The following is a 15,820-nucleotide window of genomic DNA, read 5'->3' on the forward strand; positions in this document are numbered from 1 at the left end:
AGATCATGGCAGATAGTGAGACCCAAAATCTTGAGCGACAGAACTTCTTGGAGAGGATTGTTGAGAAAGTAGATGGGAGGGTTGTCCAGTCGATCTTTTCGGAGAGACATAGTAAGAGTGTGAGATTTGTCAGGATTGAAAGACATGTTCCACTTGTTTGACCAGTCTGTGATTTTGTCCAGGTCTTCAGAGAGTGAGGAGGCAGCAGACTGCCGATCTGAGGGAAGAGGAATGGAGCGGCAGAGAGTGGAGTCATCAGCAAAGAGATAGAGAGGATTTTCGAGAGAGTCAGAGAGATCATTGATGAAGACCAGAAAAAGCACGGGGCCCAGAACACTGCCTTGGGGAACTCCAGCCTGAACAGGAAGAGGAGATGAGAGAAACCCATTCAGGGCCACACGTTGACGACGACTAGAGAGGAAGTCCGCCAGCCATGCGTGGAGATTTCCATGGATACCAAAGGAGGAGAGTTTGGTGAGCAGAGCGGGGTGCCAGACCGTGTCGAAGGCACGTGATATGTCGAGGGAGACAGCTCTAATTTCCTGTTTGGCATTGAGGACCTCCATCCATTGTTGAGACAGCAGAAGCAGCATGTCCAGAGTAGAGTGACCTGGTCTGAAACCAAATTGATGATCAGAGATCAAGCCATTGGAGAAGAGGAAAGATTTCATATCCGAAGCAATGATGGATTCCATGACTTTGCTGATAATTGGGAGAAGGCTGATTGGTCTGTAGTTGCTAGGATCTGTTTTTGCACCTTTTTTGTGCAAAGCGGTGATGTTGGCTGATTTCCAAGCAGATGGCAGTTGACCTTGAGCAAAAGAGAAGGTGAAGAGAACAGAGAGAGGGTGAGATAGAGCAGCAGAGCAGGATTTTAGGACCCGTGGGCTGATGCCGTCGGGTCCAGTTGCAGAATCAGAGTCGAGGGTTGACAGAAGCTTTTCCACCTTGTCAGGAGGAAAGGACACGGAGTCCAGGAGCAGCAGGGTACGACTGGGTATGGTGGGTACAGAGAGGGATGGGTTTGGGACACAAGATTTAGAGGCAAACACAGAGTTGAGGCATTCAGCTTTTTCACGTGCGGAGTCAGCTGTGTAGCCGTTTGAGGTAAGGGAGGGGATGGAGGGGGAACAAACACCAGAAACGGATTTGACCAGACGCCACCAGGATTTGGAAGAGGGAGACAGATAAGAGAGTTCGGTCTTGAGAACGGAGAGATATTGTTTCCTGGCTCTCCTGAGGGTGGACACACACTTGTTTCGGGCTTTGTGAAAGGAAATGAGATTTCCTTCTGTTGGATTTGCTTTCCAGGAGACGAAGGTTCAGTGGAGTTCTCGGCGGACCGTTTTTAACGGAACTGACAGCTTGCACCCCAGGTTGAAATTTACAGTCAATTGATCTGCGGTTGCTCACCTGCTTTACCTTGCACTTCAAATTCATGCACGGATATCACAATACTGGAGTATGTGCTTCCGCCCACTGTTGCCCTTAACTGGTGATTTCTTTCCCTCAGAGTTTTATGCCGACATCACCTTAGACACCATTTCTCATAAAACATCAGCAAGTTGTCACTGAAGCTGCTGCCAAATGTGCCTCAACAATCACCCCTCCTTCAAAGTCACTGAAGTCTCCACTTGCAGCAATTCTAACCATAATAGGCAACCAGGCCTGTGTGCAGCATTTTTATATGTGATCCTAAGCATGCTGGGATGTTATTTGTTCAATTAACACGTAGGCCACACCTGTGTGGAAGCCGTTGCTTTCAATACACTTTGTGTCCCTCATTTACCCAGGTGTTTCCATTTCTTTGTACATGCATCACAAGGAAGCAAAAGGGGATAGCCATATGAGAAGCAAGCAAGTACATGGGATAAAGCAGGACAGATGGTCAGAAGGGAAAGGTCAGCAAAGAATATAAAAGGTAATAGAGAGACATGAGAAATGACACATGACGACCATGGGCTGAATCGTGAATTCAAACATTGCCAAAAACAATAACTTAAAAAACAACACACCTGGAACCCACTGGTGTCTTTCTTCTCTGCTTGCGTACACACATTTAAAAGAAGACCTTCGGATGATGAAAATTTGTCACCGCTGCCTGCACCTCCAATGCTGCCATTCACGCCTTTTCCACCAACACAGCAAAATGCCTCCAAATTCTCCATTTTGTCCTCTTCACTTGCCTCTATTTGCAAAACCCTCCTGGTGTACAAGCCCTTGCCATCCAAAATGTGATCTGCAAAGTCATTCTCTCTCTGCACTACAACCCACTCATCCGTTGGACTACCTGGGCAGGTACCCCTTGGCAGTTGTCCACTTTTGATTGCACCGTGTTCGCTGGTAGAAAGCGCAGCAACTTCTTCAGGCTGTTCCGTAACGTTGTCCATGGGTCTGGGAACGAGAGGGATGTCATAAAATTACGTGAACCATCTTGTCTTTGTTGCATCCTCATCATATTAAACACGTTTATTTGAAATACTTACAAAGGGGAACTCATAAGACCCTTTTCAAACAGTTTCACAGGCAAAATAAAGCACAGTGGCATTAAGATGATCACCACTGGAAAAAAAACAAAAATGTTTGTCTGGTTGGAAATCCATGGAAAAGGATTAAATATAATGTCTACAACTGAGTTTCACTGGTAAATGACCATGATTTGGGGGGGATTTTCTTCTTTCAGCGACCAACTTCCCCATTTTGGTTACCTGAGGGCTATGTGACCATCATATCAAAGCAAAAAGGTCTACATTTGCTAAAACGGTGATGGAATATTTCCTGCCTGGATGGATGCCGATGGAACAGCAACAGCTACATCGACTTTGCCCCTGAAGGATACCCCCAGAGATCAAACCTACAAAACGAAATGTTAAATAAACTATTCCGCCATCTCAATTACAAATTGCAAAACAAGCCCTCTAACTAGCGGTGGGTGGGTCTCTGCTCACCATGACACTTAACCGTTGGAAGACCATGGATTAGACTTATTTTGGCATTTTCTGCAATGGTTCAGGCTATTACAGGGTGTTTCAAAAAAAGTGGACTATTTGAACGTTTTATTGTAGAAAATTACAAAAGGTAGCAAGATCAGTGATACATAAATGGAAAGCATACACCATGCCATTTTCAAATCACTCATACTGCTTGCAATAAACATTTTCAACATGTGCTCCACCTCTGTTCAAACAGACTTTGATCCTGACTGAAATTCTCCACAACTGGTCTGCAAGTGGCTGGAGTGGTAGCCTGGCGGTAGTTTTCCATATCCTGCTTCAGGACAGTGAGGGTTCGAGGTTTGTTGGTGTACACTTGACCTTTGGCAGCGCCCCAAAATAATAAATCCAATTTTCAAATCTGGGCTGTGGAGCACCCACTTATGCGCTGTGCCCAGGCTGAGGACATGATTTCCAAACAGCTGGTGGAACAGGTCGATGGTTTCACCTGCAGTGTGTGGTGGGTGATGCACCGTCCTGCATTAACCATGCAAGTCTGAGTTGGTTTGGAGACTGTAGTTGAGCAAGATTAGCGTGGAATCAGCACAAGACTTCACGGTACTACTCACCGTTGACCATCACCGTCTTACCATTGACGTCCTCGAGCTAATACGGTCCCAGCATACCCCCTTCTGGCATTTGATGCATACAGGGGCAAGTGGACTTGGGGCCGTTGAGAGACATCTCAGGGACCTCCTCAGGAGGCTCAGCGCCCCAGAAAATGTTGTTGTGATTGTTGATAGCCCCATTCAAATGGAAGTGTGCTTCATCACTGAACAACAAGGACTAGATCCAATTTGGGTACCTTTCCATTCGGTCACTGAACCAATCACACATGTTTACTCATTTTGCCATGTCATTCAGAGTTAGTCTGTGCCTTACAGATGTGATGTAGGGGTAGAGTTCGAGTTCAGAAGTGAGAATGCGCCACATAGATGAGGTTGAGATCGCCAGTTCTAGGGAATGCTGACGGTGGGATTTCTTCGGACTTTTGATGGCAGAATATCTCACAAGATCAATGTTCCCTTGGTCCTTGGTATCACTTGGAGGGTGGCCACTTTGCCTTTATTTTGATTTTTCATGTTTCCATGCGCTTGGAAGTGCTCCACAAACTGCTGAATGATCCCATTGGAAGGTCAATTGTGGGTGTGAACATTGTAATACTGACAGTATTGTTGCCGCACCTGCACGTAGGATTTTGTCTCAAACCACAAAGTCACGATTTTAACTTTTTATTCCACTGTCAACACCATAGTTGACGTGCGGTGCTACTGACTACCTGTTACAAATGGCAGACCACCACCACCACCATAACCTGCAAGAGAGAACTGTATAGCATTAGAGACGACAGAATATCAGGCTGTTCAAATAGTCCACTTTTTTGAAACGTCCTGTGAATACCTGTTTGTCAGGGGGTATGGGAAACAATGCAAAACTTAAGGGGAGAGGAATACCATGTCTGAGAAAGGTTACATTCTCCTTACTTGGGACAAGGTGCATCAGGCTTCATGTCAAAGATAATTCCAGCACTATCAGGAACAACCCAGTCCTAGAGGAAATGAGGAGCAACATGTTCATTTTGTGGTTGAGGTGGCTCGAGACGCTTTGATTAAAAAAAAAAACATTTTGTTCTTGAGGAAACACTGACGTCGATTCAAATACATAAGTGGCAAAGCAAATTAAATTGAGCGGCAAAAAACATTTGGAACAAAATTCTGTTAGGTCAGGTTTCCCCTTTAATCTTCTTACAGGTAAGGGGAGAGTCCTTACCTTGACTGAAATGTGATGAGAAGCGCTGGCATCATCCCTTCCTGCCTGTACTTCAACATCATGAAGTGGTAATTGTAAAGGCTGTGGGGTACAGGGCATGGAGCAAGTAGGATGAACAGAAGAAAGAAAAGCAGGAGGGAAGGCAACAAGAGGAGGAAGTGGAAGAGCAGGAAGATTTGGCAATGGAACAGTTTCAGTGGGTGGCAGAGCAGGAGGAAAAGTGGGAGGTGAAGTACAAGGTACAGCCAGAGAAAGGGGAAGACCAAGAGGAGCTGTGAGAGACGGAATCAAAGGAAAGTCAGGAGGGAGAGGAACAGAAGCTGGAAGGGGAAGAGTAGAGGAAAGAGGAAGAGTCTGAGGAAAATGCTTAGGAAGAACGTGAGCAGAGGGGAGGAGAGTTGAAAAGTTTGGTGTCACAGGTACACCCTGCATGACTGCTGCCGTAGCAGACGGCACAACCTCAGGTGTGCCAACAGTGCAAGGAATGCTGGCAGCGGTATGTGTGCCTTGCAGGACTAGTATAGCAGTTTGGATTGGAGAAGATGGCAGGACGGGTGTGGCCAGTGGACTGGGTGTAGTAGGAGCCACTTGCGTGTCAGGAACGGCAGGCATGACGAGGGCATTGGGTGCAGGACATGCCACATTATCCTGGTCGCTGAGTGCACCGTCCTGCAGTACATCATAGGTGTTCTCACGCTGTAGGTCCCCAGGGAGGGGAGTGGCGTGGGCAATGCTGCCAACGGATATAATCCGCAGTATTAGCACAAATATTTAATTACACAAACAACAGATTTAAAACTCTCCTTAAATTATAACACAAACCTCCAAAAATCTGAAATGTAGCCAAAATTGGTTTAAAATAACAAATATTCAGGAAGTTGAATTAAAACAAACTAGCAACGGTACCCACCCTATGGGCGGGGCTTCAATTGGGAGGCCCAAATGAAAAGGCAAAATATCAGAAATTGAAGGCTTTTTTTAAATTTTAAACGATTTATATAAACATCCGTTAAATAACATCACACGCAAATCATCAAAATCTAAACAGTATTTGTAGAATTTCAATACAGTATTTGTAGAATTTCAATAAAAGCCACATCACTATTCATATCGGTAAATATTATTCCATCGTGTTTGGAAAAATTGGAAAATTGGAAAATTTGGAAAATTAGAAATTCGAAAAATTAGAAAACAATTGGAAATACAATAAAGCCTATTTTACTCCAGGGGTCCCAGGATTACCCACCCAAAATTTGGTTGCGATCGGTTCAGCCGTTTTTGTGGTACCTGGGAACAGACGGCCAGACAGACAGACATACAGATGGACAGACATTTGGTGAATTATAGTAAGATTGGGAGAATTTTTTTTTTCATAAAAGTAGATGGCTAAACACCTTGTGAGGTGTTTCATTCCCTTCTTGGGTTTGCCTTTCCACTAATAGTAGAAGTTTATTCCATCATTTAGAATTTTTCTTTTTCCCACAAACCTACAATGGTGGTCTTACTATCCGAAGATTGCCATTCACATGTGACCTGAGAACACCTGGGTGCGTGAATTTCGCTTCTAGTGTGGGAGCTGCTGAACACAGCAACCACACTGAGATAGCAAGCAACGTAACCTGGTGTCGAGGAATAGCCACGACCACACCACTTGCTTTATACCCGTAGTTTAGGGCAGGAAGTTTGCAATTTGGCCAGTGCTGGCAATAACTCGCTTCGTCTTCGTCGAAAACTACCATGGAGTCTTTAACATCCACAACTTGGTGGTAGCCGGTGGGCCCCAGGTTTACGGCCATCCAAGGAATGGCAAACTCTGATACAATGGCCTGGATGTGAAGCACTAATACGGCAGTTTATAGTCGGGCCGGGAATCAAACCCAGACTAAACATCTTAAGCGCAAGTACCGGTGCGCTTCCCCCGTCAGACACAAACTAACAATATTACTGTCATCATGTTGGTCTGCATGCTCAACATGCCTCAGATTTAAATCGAATGTCTATATCGTGCCTTTTTTTTAATGTTGCCTCCCAACTCATATTTGAGTGCAATTTATTGCTTAACTGCCCAGTCCCACTAGTTAGCGATGTCCGATGATCATACGTGAAAATAGTAGTCAGTGATAGCTTCTTGTCAATTCTCATCTTTCAGCACAACAATAAGGATAAGAGAATCTGTGGTTTGGAAAATCGGAAAGGCATACCCAAGTGCAGCCGCAGTCTGCTTGGTGTGTTGCTGGGGTGGTGTTGAAGAAGTGGTGGTAGCCAGCGAAGTCTCAATTCCTCCTTTCTCCCAGTCAAAAGGATCATTTTCCATCACGCCCGATTGCCGCATGCTCAACTCCAGCAAAGATGTCAGCAGCTGCAAAAATAAGCCATTTCAGCTATCTTTTCTCATCCCACTATTTAATATACAGGGTGGCCCAAAAGTCTGGAGCCAGATATGATTTGGGAAGTTGGACTACCATAAATAATTTTTACCTTGTATATTATTTTGACTATGTATCTATACTATAAGAGAGCCGTGTGTCTGCATGTGCGTGTCTTTTGTCACCATTTTTCTCAGAGATGGCTGAACGGGTCTTTGTCAAACTTTCAGGGGTTTGTCAGTGAGTGCCTGGGAGTGTTTTTAAACAAACAATTTTTTTTTTTAATATTTGAAAATAAAAGTCAATTTTTGGGGGGATTAAAAAAAAAAGAAAATAATAAAAAATTAAATAAAGAAAGAAAATAGCTCTGTCGTGCCTATGCCTTTTTCATTATTGACAGTTACATAAAAGTGCACATATGCATAAATAAATACAAAACAATTACCAGACATTTGAACACAAATAATCAAACAATTCAGATTCCGACAATTCCGGAGGCAGTCGAAGTTGATGATGTCTTCTTCTTCCTGGGCTGCAATTACTCAAGGAGGTGTTGGAAAAATTAACAAGCAATTCAAAGAAATGGGAAGTGCTCAAGACTGTCATCGTGCAAAATGTACCACCATGATGTCCAAACAACATGTGTACGTAGAATCGAAAAGTGCCTGCAAGTCTGAAATCCCGTTTGTTATTAATGAAACCCTATGTGTGGTCATCGACCATGGGCTCCATAGTGTGGATCAAATTGGCAAATAAACCAATTACACTGGAAGATTTGGGTCCGCAAATTAAGTGCCTCTATTAGCTGATTGCTTGACGGCTTACTCGACCAATTCTGTCAGGCTAATTTGCTGCTGTTGTGTGTCTGAGACGCCGATGCGTCCCAAATTTAATCTGGGTGGATATGGAGACCTTTTTAAACCCCTACCCACCCATCAAGCAACATGACAGTCTGGAAGATCTCAGGCCAACAGACCCCAAGCCTGAGCACGTGTCCGCTTTTATTACCGAGGCGATAATTTGTTTCCAGTCACGTGCCGGTGCGAAAGGTCAATTGAGGAATAGATTTATTTTGCCGAACCTTAAGCAAAAAAATGCCAATCGCATCATCGATGGTCTGCTCTGCACTTTTTATCTACCTGTGATCTGGTGTTGTATGTATTAGCAAGTGGAACGGGATTTTATACGGGGTAGGGACGGAGATAGCAAAAATGCAAATGGCAACTTCTGTCATTAAGAGCTGGCAAGCTGGGAGCAACAATTCACATTTATTGCCACATTTGATGCAATTTAAATGCTCTAATGGTGATGAGGTGCTCCATTTGGAACTGTTTGTTTGACGTATGTAGTTTTTGATGCCTGAGGGTCCATAATAAAAAATTGTATTGGTGTCGTATTTTGATCTCAAATGGAAATGTCGAGTATATAGCAATAATAACAAATTTGACACCGTTCCAATACTTATGGAGGGCACTGTATATAAATACGAAGCACCAAAACATTGGTGCTGCCGAGGCAGTTTATTGGCCTTGCTGAGCTGTTTGCCATCCCTCTCCCAGCAGTAGTCAGGGCAGGAATTTGGGATTTGTTCAAGGTGCCGACAATAGCTCGCCTATTCTTCGCGAAGGAAACCACGGGATATTTAACGTCTACCAACTAATGCCAGCAGATGGGGCACTCAGTTTAACGTCCATCTAAGGGACAGCGCGCGCACACACACTGAAGAATCACCGTGCCTGTGAAACACCGGGATGACAGTTTTTAGCCGAGTCGGGATTCGAACCCAGGCAAAACAGTTTCGAGGTAACAGCCCATTTTTATACAGACCACCTTTAATCGACAATATCCTACTCTCATCGCTTGACAGGATGGCCTAGAGGTATGCACACTCGCCTCACTCTCAAAAAAAACAAAAAACGTATGCTCTTAAAAAGGCTTTTATAATAAAGCAGAGATGCAAGTACAGCACATTGCCCTGGTTAAGCTCATGTCCCATTACAATATGGACACAGAAGATCTCATGGCACAAAAGAGTTGCTGACCTGGTAGTCTGGTCGAACAAAATATTCCAGGTTAGAAATGTGGACGAGAAAAGCATTGAATTCAGGTGGGAGATGCTTCAGCAGTATTTGATGGTCATACTTTTCTTTAATCTGGCCGACTTGTTCCTGCAGCCGTTTCAAACCACCCGATTATACATTTTGTCCTCGAGACATTCTCCACACTATCGGACATCATTCTTTAAAAAGAAAATTCCATCTTCGACAATGTGAAACATTCATTTCCCCAATCTCACACAATTCCTTAGCCACACTCAAATAACAGGATGTGTAAAAGCTTGCCATCAAACCTTATCCATCTACCATTGCTATCCATTCCATCTGTATGATCTTCCAAAGTTCATAAACCCTGAGATTGAAGTGGAGCAAGATTACAGCACCTTGTCTTTGATCTTCCGCCATGGTAGTTGCCCCACTGCAAACTCCACCAGCATGTAGAACAGGGACCAGAGGTCATCATGCCGTCCCATCTCCTGCAATACAGCGAAGACACAAATTAAGTCTTGGAAATAAACCAGTTGTTGGGCGATTTTGGTTAAAATTAAAGCATTACTTAAAAACGAGAAATATCTTAAAGCAATGTGATGATTCAATTAGTGAGTTTTGCATTTTGGCAAACGACCGACGAAAGAAACAATGGGATTGCATTTTGATTTATAAAATAATCTATTTTTCTTTTGCAAAAGCGAGTTGTATTGATATAAAGATGAGTTCGCATCTAAATCTCCCTTCGATATCACAGGTTGTTTTGAGGAGATGTCCGTCTACCATTCAGGCACGCTGAAATAATTACCATTTAGTCAACCTGGCATCCAAACGACCTTGGCAAATCCTTACACTCCATACACTAACTTTGTTGAGAAATATCATAGTTAAGTTAAAGTAACTCTTGCTTGTCACATGCTATCCAGCTGAAGCATTGTTTCCATATTACGTATGCAAAAAAGCGTTTTATGCCTCCGCCGAAGTTATCGGAGGCATTACGTTTTCGGGTTGTCCGTCCGTCCATGATAGGTTTTCATTACCACGATAACTTGAGAACGGCTGAAGGGATCTTAGTCAAACTTGGTGCGGGTATGTATAATGAGGTAAGGATTAACCGATTAAATTTTGGGGTCATGAGGTCAAAGACCAAAGGTCAGGGGTCATGTTAGGTAAACATCCTGTTACCGCGATAACTTGTGAACCAGTTATGGGTTTTCACCAAACTTGTTACAAGTATGTATTATGATGCAAATATGAACTGATTAGATTTTGGGGTCAACGGTTCAAAGGTCAGAGGTCCTCTTAAGTAAAAATTAAGTTGCTGCACCAACTCATGGACCAGTGATGGGATTTTGAACAAATTTTGGATAAGTATACAGTCACGTGAAAAAGTAAGTACACCCCATGTAAAGTTTTGACTTTTTCAACATATTTCAACATACAGCTATTTGATCTTCATTTCAACAATATTGATAGATAAAGGTGATATAATATAACAAATATCATGAAACATTTACATTTTGTAGTCCATTGTATAATTTAAATAAACATAAATGCAAATTTCGCATGTGGAAAAAGTAAGTACACCCCTACGGCCTACCTGTATCACTACTTCAAATACCTAAAATTAGAATCAGGTGCACCAGCTCAGGTGCAAATGATTAGAACATCATTAGAGAGGATCTTGGAGGAACCTGTCTTATTTAAACCTCAGACATTTAGTTTGGTTTGCTCGTTGTTGATGTGTACACTGATGTACACTATACAGTGTACATTGTACACTGATGTGTACATCCCTGGTGTTGGCTTAGCGGTTAGGGTGCCGGCTTAGGATCCGAGGTTCCTGGGTTCGAATCCCAGTCGATCGCTGAATTAACGCCAGGGGGGTTGATTCGGCCTGCCATCCTTCCGAGGTCGGCAAATTTGAGTACCAGCTTGCTGGGATGAATGATCCCGGTGTGTATCCCGGTTTAGAATAGGTACACTGTATCCCTGCGCATCGTAAGAGGCGACCAAGGGTTGGCATCAGGAAGGGCATCCGGCCATAAAAACATTGCCTCAAACAGGGAACCATGATTGTCATGGGGCCCGCAAGGCTAACCCCCGCTCTAGCGGGGAAAATGGCCTTAAAACGATCATTCATTCATTCATATTGTTGCGGATTTGAGAATCCTGTAATTGTTGTAAATATCACCCTGTGTAAATGTCATGATCCTTGTAAATACCTCCGTTAATTGTAAAGGTCAAAGGTCGTCCCCTTAGTTAGTCCATCGCATGCACATAGAAAATCATAAGCCCTTCTCTATAATTATTTCTTATTCTATGTTAGTTTAAGGCTCTGTTTCCCATTAGTTGACACTGCACTGCACCGAATCGAATAAGATAGGATCCCTCCGACACCCCCATGGCCTCCTAAAAAGCACCAGTACGGTGGCGTTCGCCACTACTGCTTTGGGCGGTTTTCTGCGGCGTTCGCCACCGTTGCATTGGGCTGTTTTCTTCACCCCAAAACTCCATTACGCACGCGGTCAGCTCGGAGAAGAAAGGCGTGTCTCCACCTCGTCATGAGAAGGAGGAGTGAGCGAGCCCCCGATCAACCAACCAAGCATGAGGGGTTTGGCCTGAGAGGGCAGAGGAAAGAAACTTCGGGGAGGTTCAAGAGGATTCTAGGGCGTGGTTATATAACCCGTCACGCGGAGCCCCCACCTGAGTCCAGTTGAGGAGGAGCTGAGAGTCCAGTTGAGTGAGAGGGTTCAAGAGTTGCTTGAGAGAGAGACGTTTGAGAGAGAGACGCTTGAGAGAGAACGAGAGAGACGCTTGAGAGAGAACGAGGAAGGTACCGACGAAAAGGGAAGGACCTGGAGTGCACGACGAACTAGCATCTTGTTCAAGGGAGAGAGCATTGACACGAGCGATTTGTTATAGACTGAGCATCCCAGTCCCATCGCTATATGCAACGTGCACTCGCGGTGAACGATACGCGCTCGCTGCCTGCCAAGGTTTTCCCGCCACGGCGCGAGTCGACTCCTGGAGCCGGACCTCGACGCCTACCGTCTGCCTGGGCCTTCTCATCCCTCCTTCCAGTCATTCCTGCCTGCTATTCCGCTTTCGTGTAAGTCTGATTGTCGTCTGTTTGTCTGTGTTGTCCCTGTGGTATAAGTAAGCCTGTATAGATAAGTAGAATTGCACTGTGTCTTCCTCTTCTGTAAATTATTTTCGTTTCTTTCCTTCTCCTTGGTTCCTTTGGTTTTGTACAATAGTTAGTAATAAATTCCTGTTCTTCCTTACTCTGCCTTCTTTCCTTCACATCCGATCGTCTTTGCGATTTTCCCATTGAATACCAGTGGCACGATTTGGCCAACGTTTAGGATCGGGTTTAGTATCGCTAATGGTTCGAGCCGCGGGCTGCTAAAAACCGCTCGGCAAAATAACATCTTGTCCGTGGTCTCGAACGGGGTTGCCCCCCTGCCTTGTGGAGCGGGGTAGCTTTAGGATCGGAGACGGCCAGTGAAAATAAAAGGGGGATTAACCCCCCTCTTGCTAAGGGGAAGAGCCGTACTCCGTTTCCGCAACAATATGTTGTTGTTGATGTGTGCGGCGTCAACATGCCTAGATCAAAAGACCTCTCTGAGGCCTTCAGAAAGAAGGTTATAGATGCCTCCGAGTCTGGGAAGGGATTTAAAAAGATCTCCAAACAATTTGAAATCAATCATTCGACTGTCCAGAAGATCATCTACAAGTGGAGAAAATTCCAAACAACTACCAACTTGTTCAGGCCAGGCTGACCCAGCAAGTTCAGCCCGAGTGCAGACCGCAAGATGCTGAAAGAAGTCTCTAAGAACCCCAGAATGTCATCACGGGACCTACAGGTAGCTCTTGCCACTATTGATGTCAAAGTGCACGAGTCTACCATTAGAAAGAGGCTGCACAAATTTGATCTACATGGAAGGTGTGCCAGGAGGAAACCTTTGCTGTCCAGAAAGAACATCAGGGCAAGACTAAAGTTTGCCAATGAACACCTAGGCAAAGACCAGCACTTCTGGAACAATGTGCTCTGGACAGATGAGTCAAAGGTAGAGCTATTTGGCCACAGTACCAGAAGACATGTTTGGCGAAAACCAAAGACAGCATTTGACCACAAGAACCTGATACCAACTGTAAAGCATGGTGGTGGAAATATTACGGTTTGGGGCAGCTTTGCTGCATCAGGGCCTGTGCAGCTCACCATCATATAATCCACGATGAATTCTTCATTGTACCAGAGGGTGCTTGAAGATAATGTGAGGCCATCTGTCGGAAAGTTGAAGCTCAACCGAAGGTGGACCTTGCAACATGACAATGACCCTAAACATACCAGTAAATCCACCAAAGAATGGCTGAAAAGAAAGAAATGGAGGGTTCTGGAATGGCCAAGTCAAAGCCCGGATCTAAATCCCATCGAGATGTTGTGGGGGGATTTGAAACGAGCTGTACATGCAAGAAACCCCTCAAACATCGCACAGCTGAAAGAATTCTGCATGGAGGAGTGGGCAAAAATTTCTCCCAGTCTATGTCAGAGACTGGTCGACAGTTATAAGAAACGCCTACTTGAGGTTGTTTCTGCCAAAGGGGGCAATACCACCTATTAGAGCCAAGGGTGTACTTACTTTTTCCACATGCGAAATTTGCATTTATGTTTATTTAAATTATACAATGGACTACAAAATGTAAATGTTTCATGATATTTGTTATACTAGGGCATGCCCGTACTATATCTATATCTAAAATTATATCCCCCCCTCTATTTACATGAAATGGTTTGGTCCATGAAATGTTTTGGTCCATTCGCAACGCCAAAGCGAACGGCGAACGCTTTACATGAAATGGTTTGGTGCATGAAATGTTTTGGTTCATTCGCAACGCCAAAGCGAACGGCGAACGGCTTGCGAGTACAGTGACAATCCCCCCGGGGTTTTTATTAGTTTTAAAACATAGTTTAACGCCAACATAGCGCCAACATAGTTTGCAAACGTGAAATAAATGAATACGCTCTCAAATGTGCCATCCGAGGCAGAGTGTGTCCGCCACGTTCGGCACACGCGATAGCTCGCTGCTCTCTGATTGGTTGAATCGTTTTTTGGACATAGCTCGGTAAGTAATTGTCCGATTAATATGAAACCTTGAAAAGGCACATCCTCGGGTCCCCAGCAATATACCTGGCAAGTTTAAAGTATATCGGACCCGTGGTTGTCGAGAAACAGCGGTCACAGACAAACAAACGTACAAACGTACAAACGTACAAACAAACACACAGAGATTACTGGAATTATAGATCGATTATATCACCTTTATCTATCAATATTGTTGAAATGAAGATCAAATAGCTGTATGTTGAAATATGTTGAAAAAGTCAAAACTTTACATGGGGTGTACTTACTTTTTCACGTGACTGTTTATGATGCAAAGATGAGCTGATTGGATAATGGCAGCAAGAGGTCAAAGGTCAGAGGTCATGTCAGGTAAAAATGTGATAACTTGAGAACAGCTGAAGGGATTTAAATCAAACTTGGTACAAGTATGTATCAAGATGCAATTATGTGGGCGGAGGCATATCTGTGCACGTCGTGATGTCAAACAGTGTCGTTCTAGTTTTCCACTATATCCCTCTCCTATTCCACAGATTCCACCATTTTCCTTCCCCCTAGTCAAAACTCTCAACCATCAAAGCCTTTCATCTGTGTTTTTCGTCCTGCTCTCAAATGGAAACGTCCTTTTCACAGTGGAGAACTTTATGTCGATGTCATAAAGCACAATTCAGGTTATCCATGCTTATGACCAGGTAAATGTCGTGTCAAGGTATGATTAGTATGTGTCCTGCCTTTGTGCCCGAGATTCCAAATCTACTTCAAGAAGCAAGCAAAAACCCACGAGAACTGTCCCAATGGAAATCATTATGCAAGAAAGTTATAACAGAATACTTATATTAACCACCTCCATTTGACTGTTAAAAATAAGTGGTACATTTATCCCCACTGTGTAAAACTTTTCAAAAGTACTTTGGTTCATGAAAAAAAGTCATGTCAATAAAAAGTAATGACGAATGAAATCTTTGGCAAGAGAAAAATCAGTTTTTAAAAGTGTAATTGAGAAGCCCTTGAAATGGAGGGGGTTAAAGTAAATTCAGCCTAACTAAGAAGCAGTTCAAAAACAATAAGCGACAATGCTGGCTTTCTGACACCAACCTTGTTTTTGTGGGCATTAACCGATGCGTAACGCACTGTTCCCCTGAAGCCGGCGACAGCACGAGGCTGCACGGTAAAACAAGGGAAGCAATCTACTGTAAACCAGTATAAAATCGCTAACAAGTGTGCTTCGCAACAGGAGAGAGAACAACAGGAAAGGTGTGACGAACAAGACGTACCGGCCGAACTTCACCTGTGCAGGTAGTGAACTGCCTGGCAAGACCAAAATCAAGCATGAAACAATTTCGACAGGTGGTTGGTGTCCGTCCCATGGCAAAGTTAGACTGTTGAAAATGGAGTTAGAAAAAATAAAATAAAATAATTAAACACAACATTTGAGAAAGTTACATGAATCGACACGAGAATCGTTTTCAAAAGCACTTTGGTAGTTGTGAAATGCGTGAAGGGCAATGAGGTACGGGAAA

At 43.9% G+C, this 15,820-nt stretch overlaps 1 protein-coding gene across 1 annotated transcript in view; it reads right to left on the bottom strand.

Annotated features, from left to right (window-relative positions):
- LOC137438324 (uncharacterized) overlaps nt 1-15,820 on the bottom strand; it is a 54,068-nt gene that overhangs the window by 15,596 nt on the left and 22,652 nt on the right. Inside the window, exons 5-12 of the mRNA XM_068133446.2 lie at nt 15,575-15,679; nt 15,396-15,461; nt 9,570-9,662; nt 9,172-9,297; nt 6,965-7,122; nt 4,764-5,496; nt 4,478-4,542; nt 2,016-2,394 (exon numbers count right to left, since the gene is read on the bottom strand). Of these exons, the coding sequence (XP_067989547.2) occupies nt 2,016-2,394; nt 4,478-4,542; nt 4,764-5,496; nt 6,965-7,122; nt 9,172-9,297; nt 9,570-9,662; nt 15,396-15,461; nt 15,575-15,679 (1,725 nt within the window). The remainder of the gene's footprint in view (nt 1-2,015; nt 2,395-4,477; nt 4,543-4,763; nt 5,497-6,964; nt 7,123-9,171; nt 9,298-9,569; nt 9,663-15,395; nt 15,462-15,574; nt 15,680-15,820) is intronic.

This window comes from Myxine glutinosa, chromosome 1 (assembly GCF_964187855.1).
Source record: "Myxine glutinosa chromosome 1, kmMyxGlut1.1, whole genome shotgun sequence".
NCBI classification, from domain to species: Eukaryota; Metazoa; Chordata; class Myxini; order Myxiniformes; family Myxinidae; genus Myxine; species Myxine glutinosa.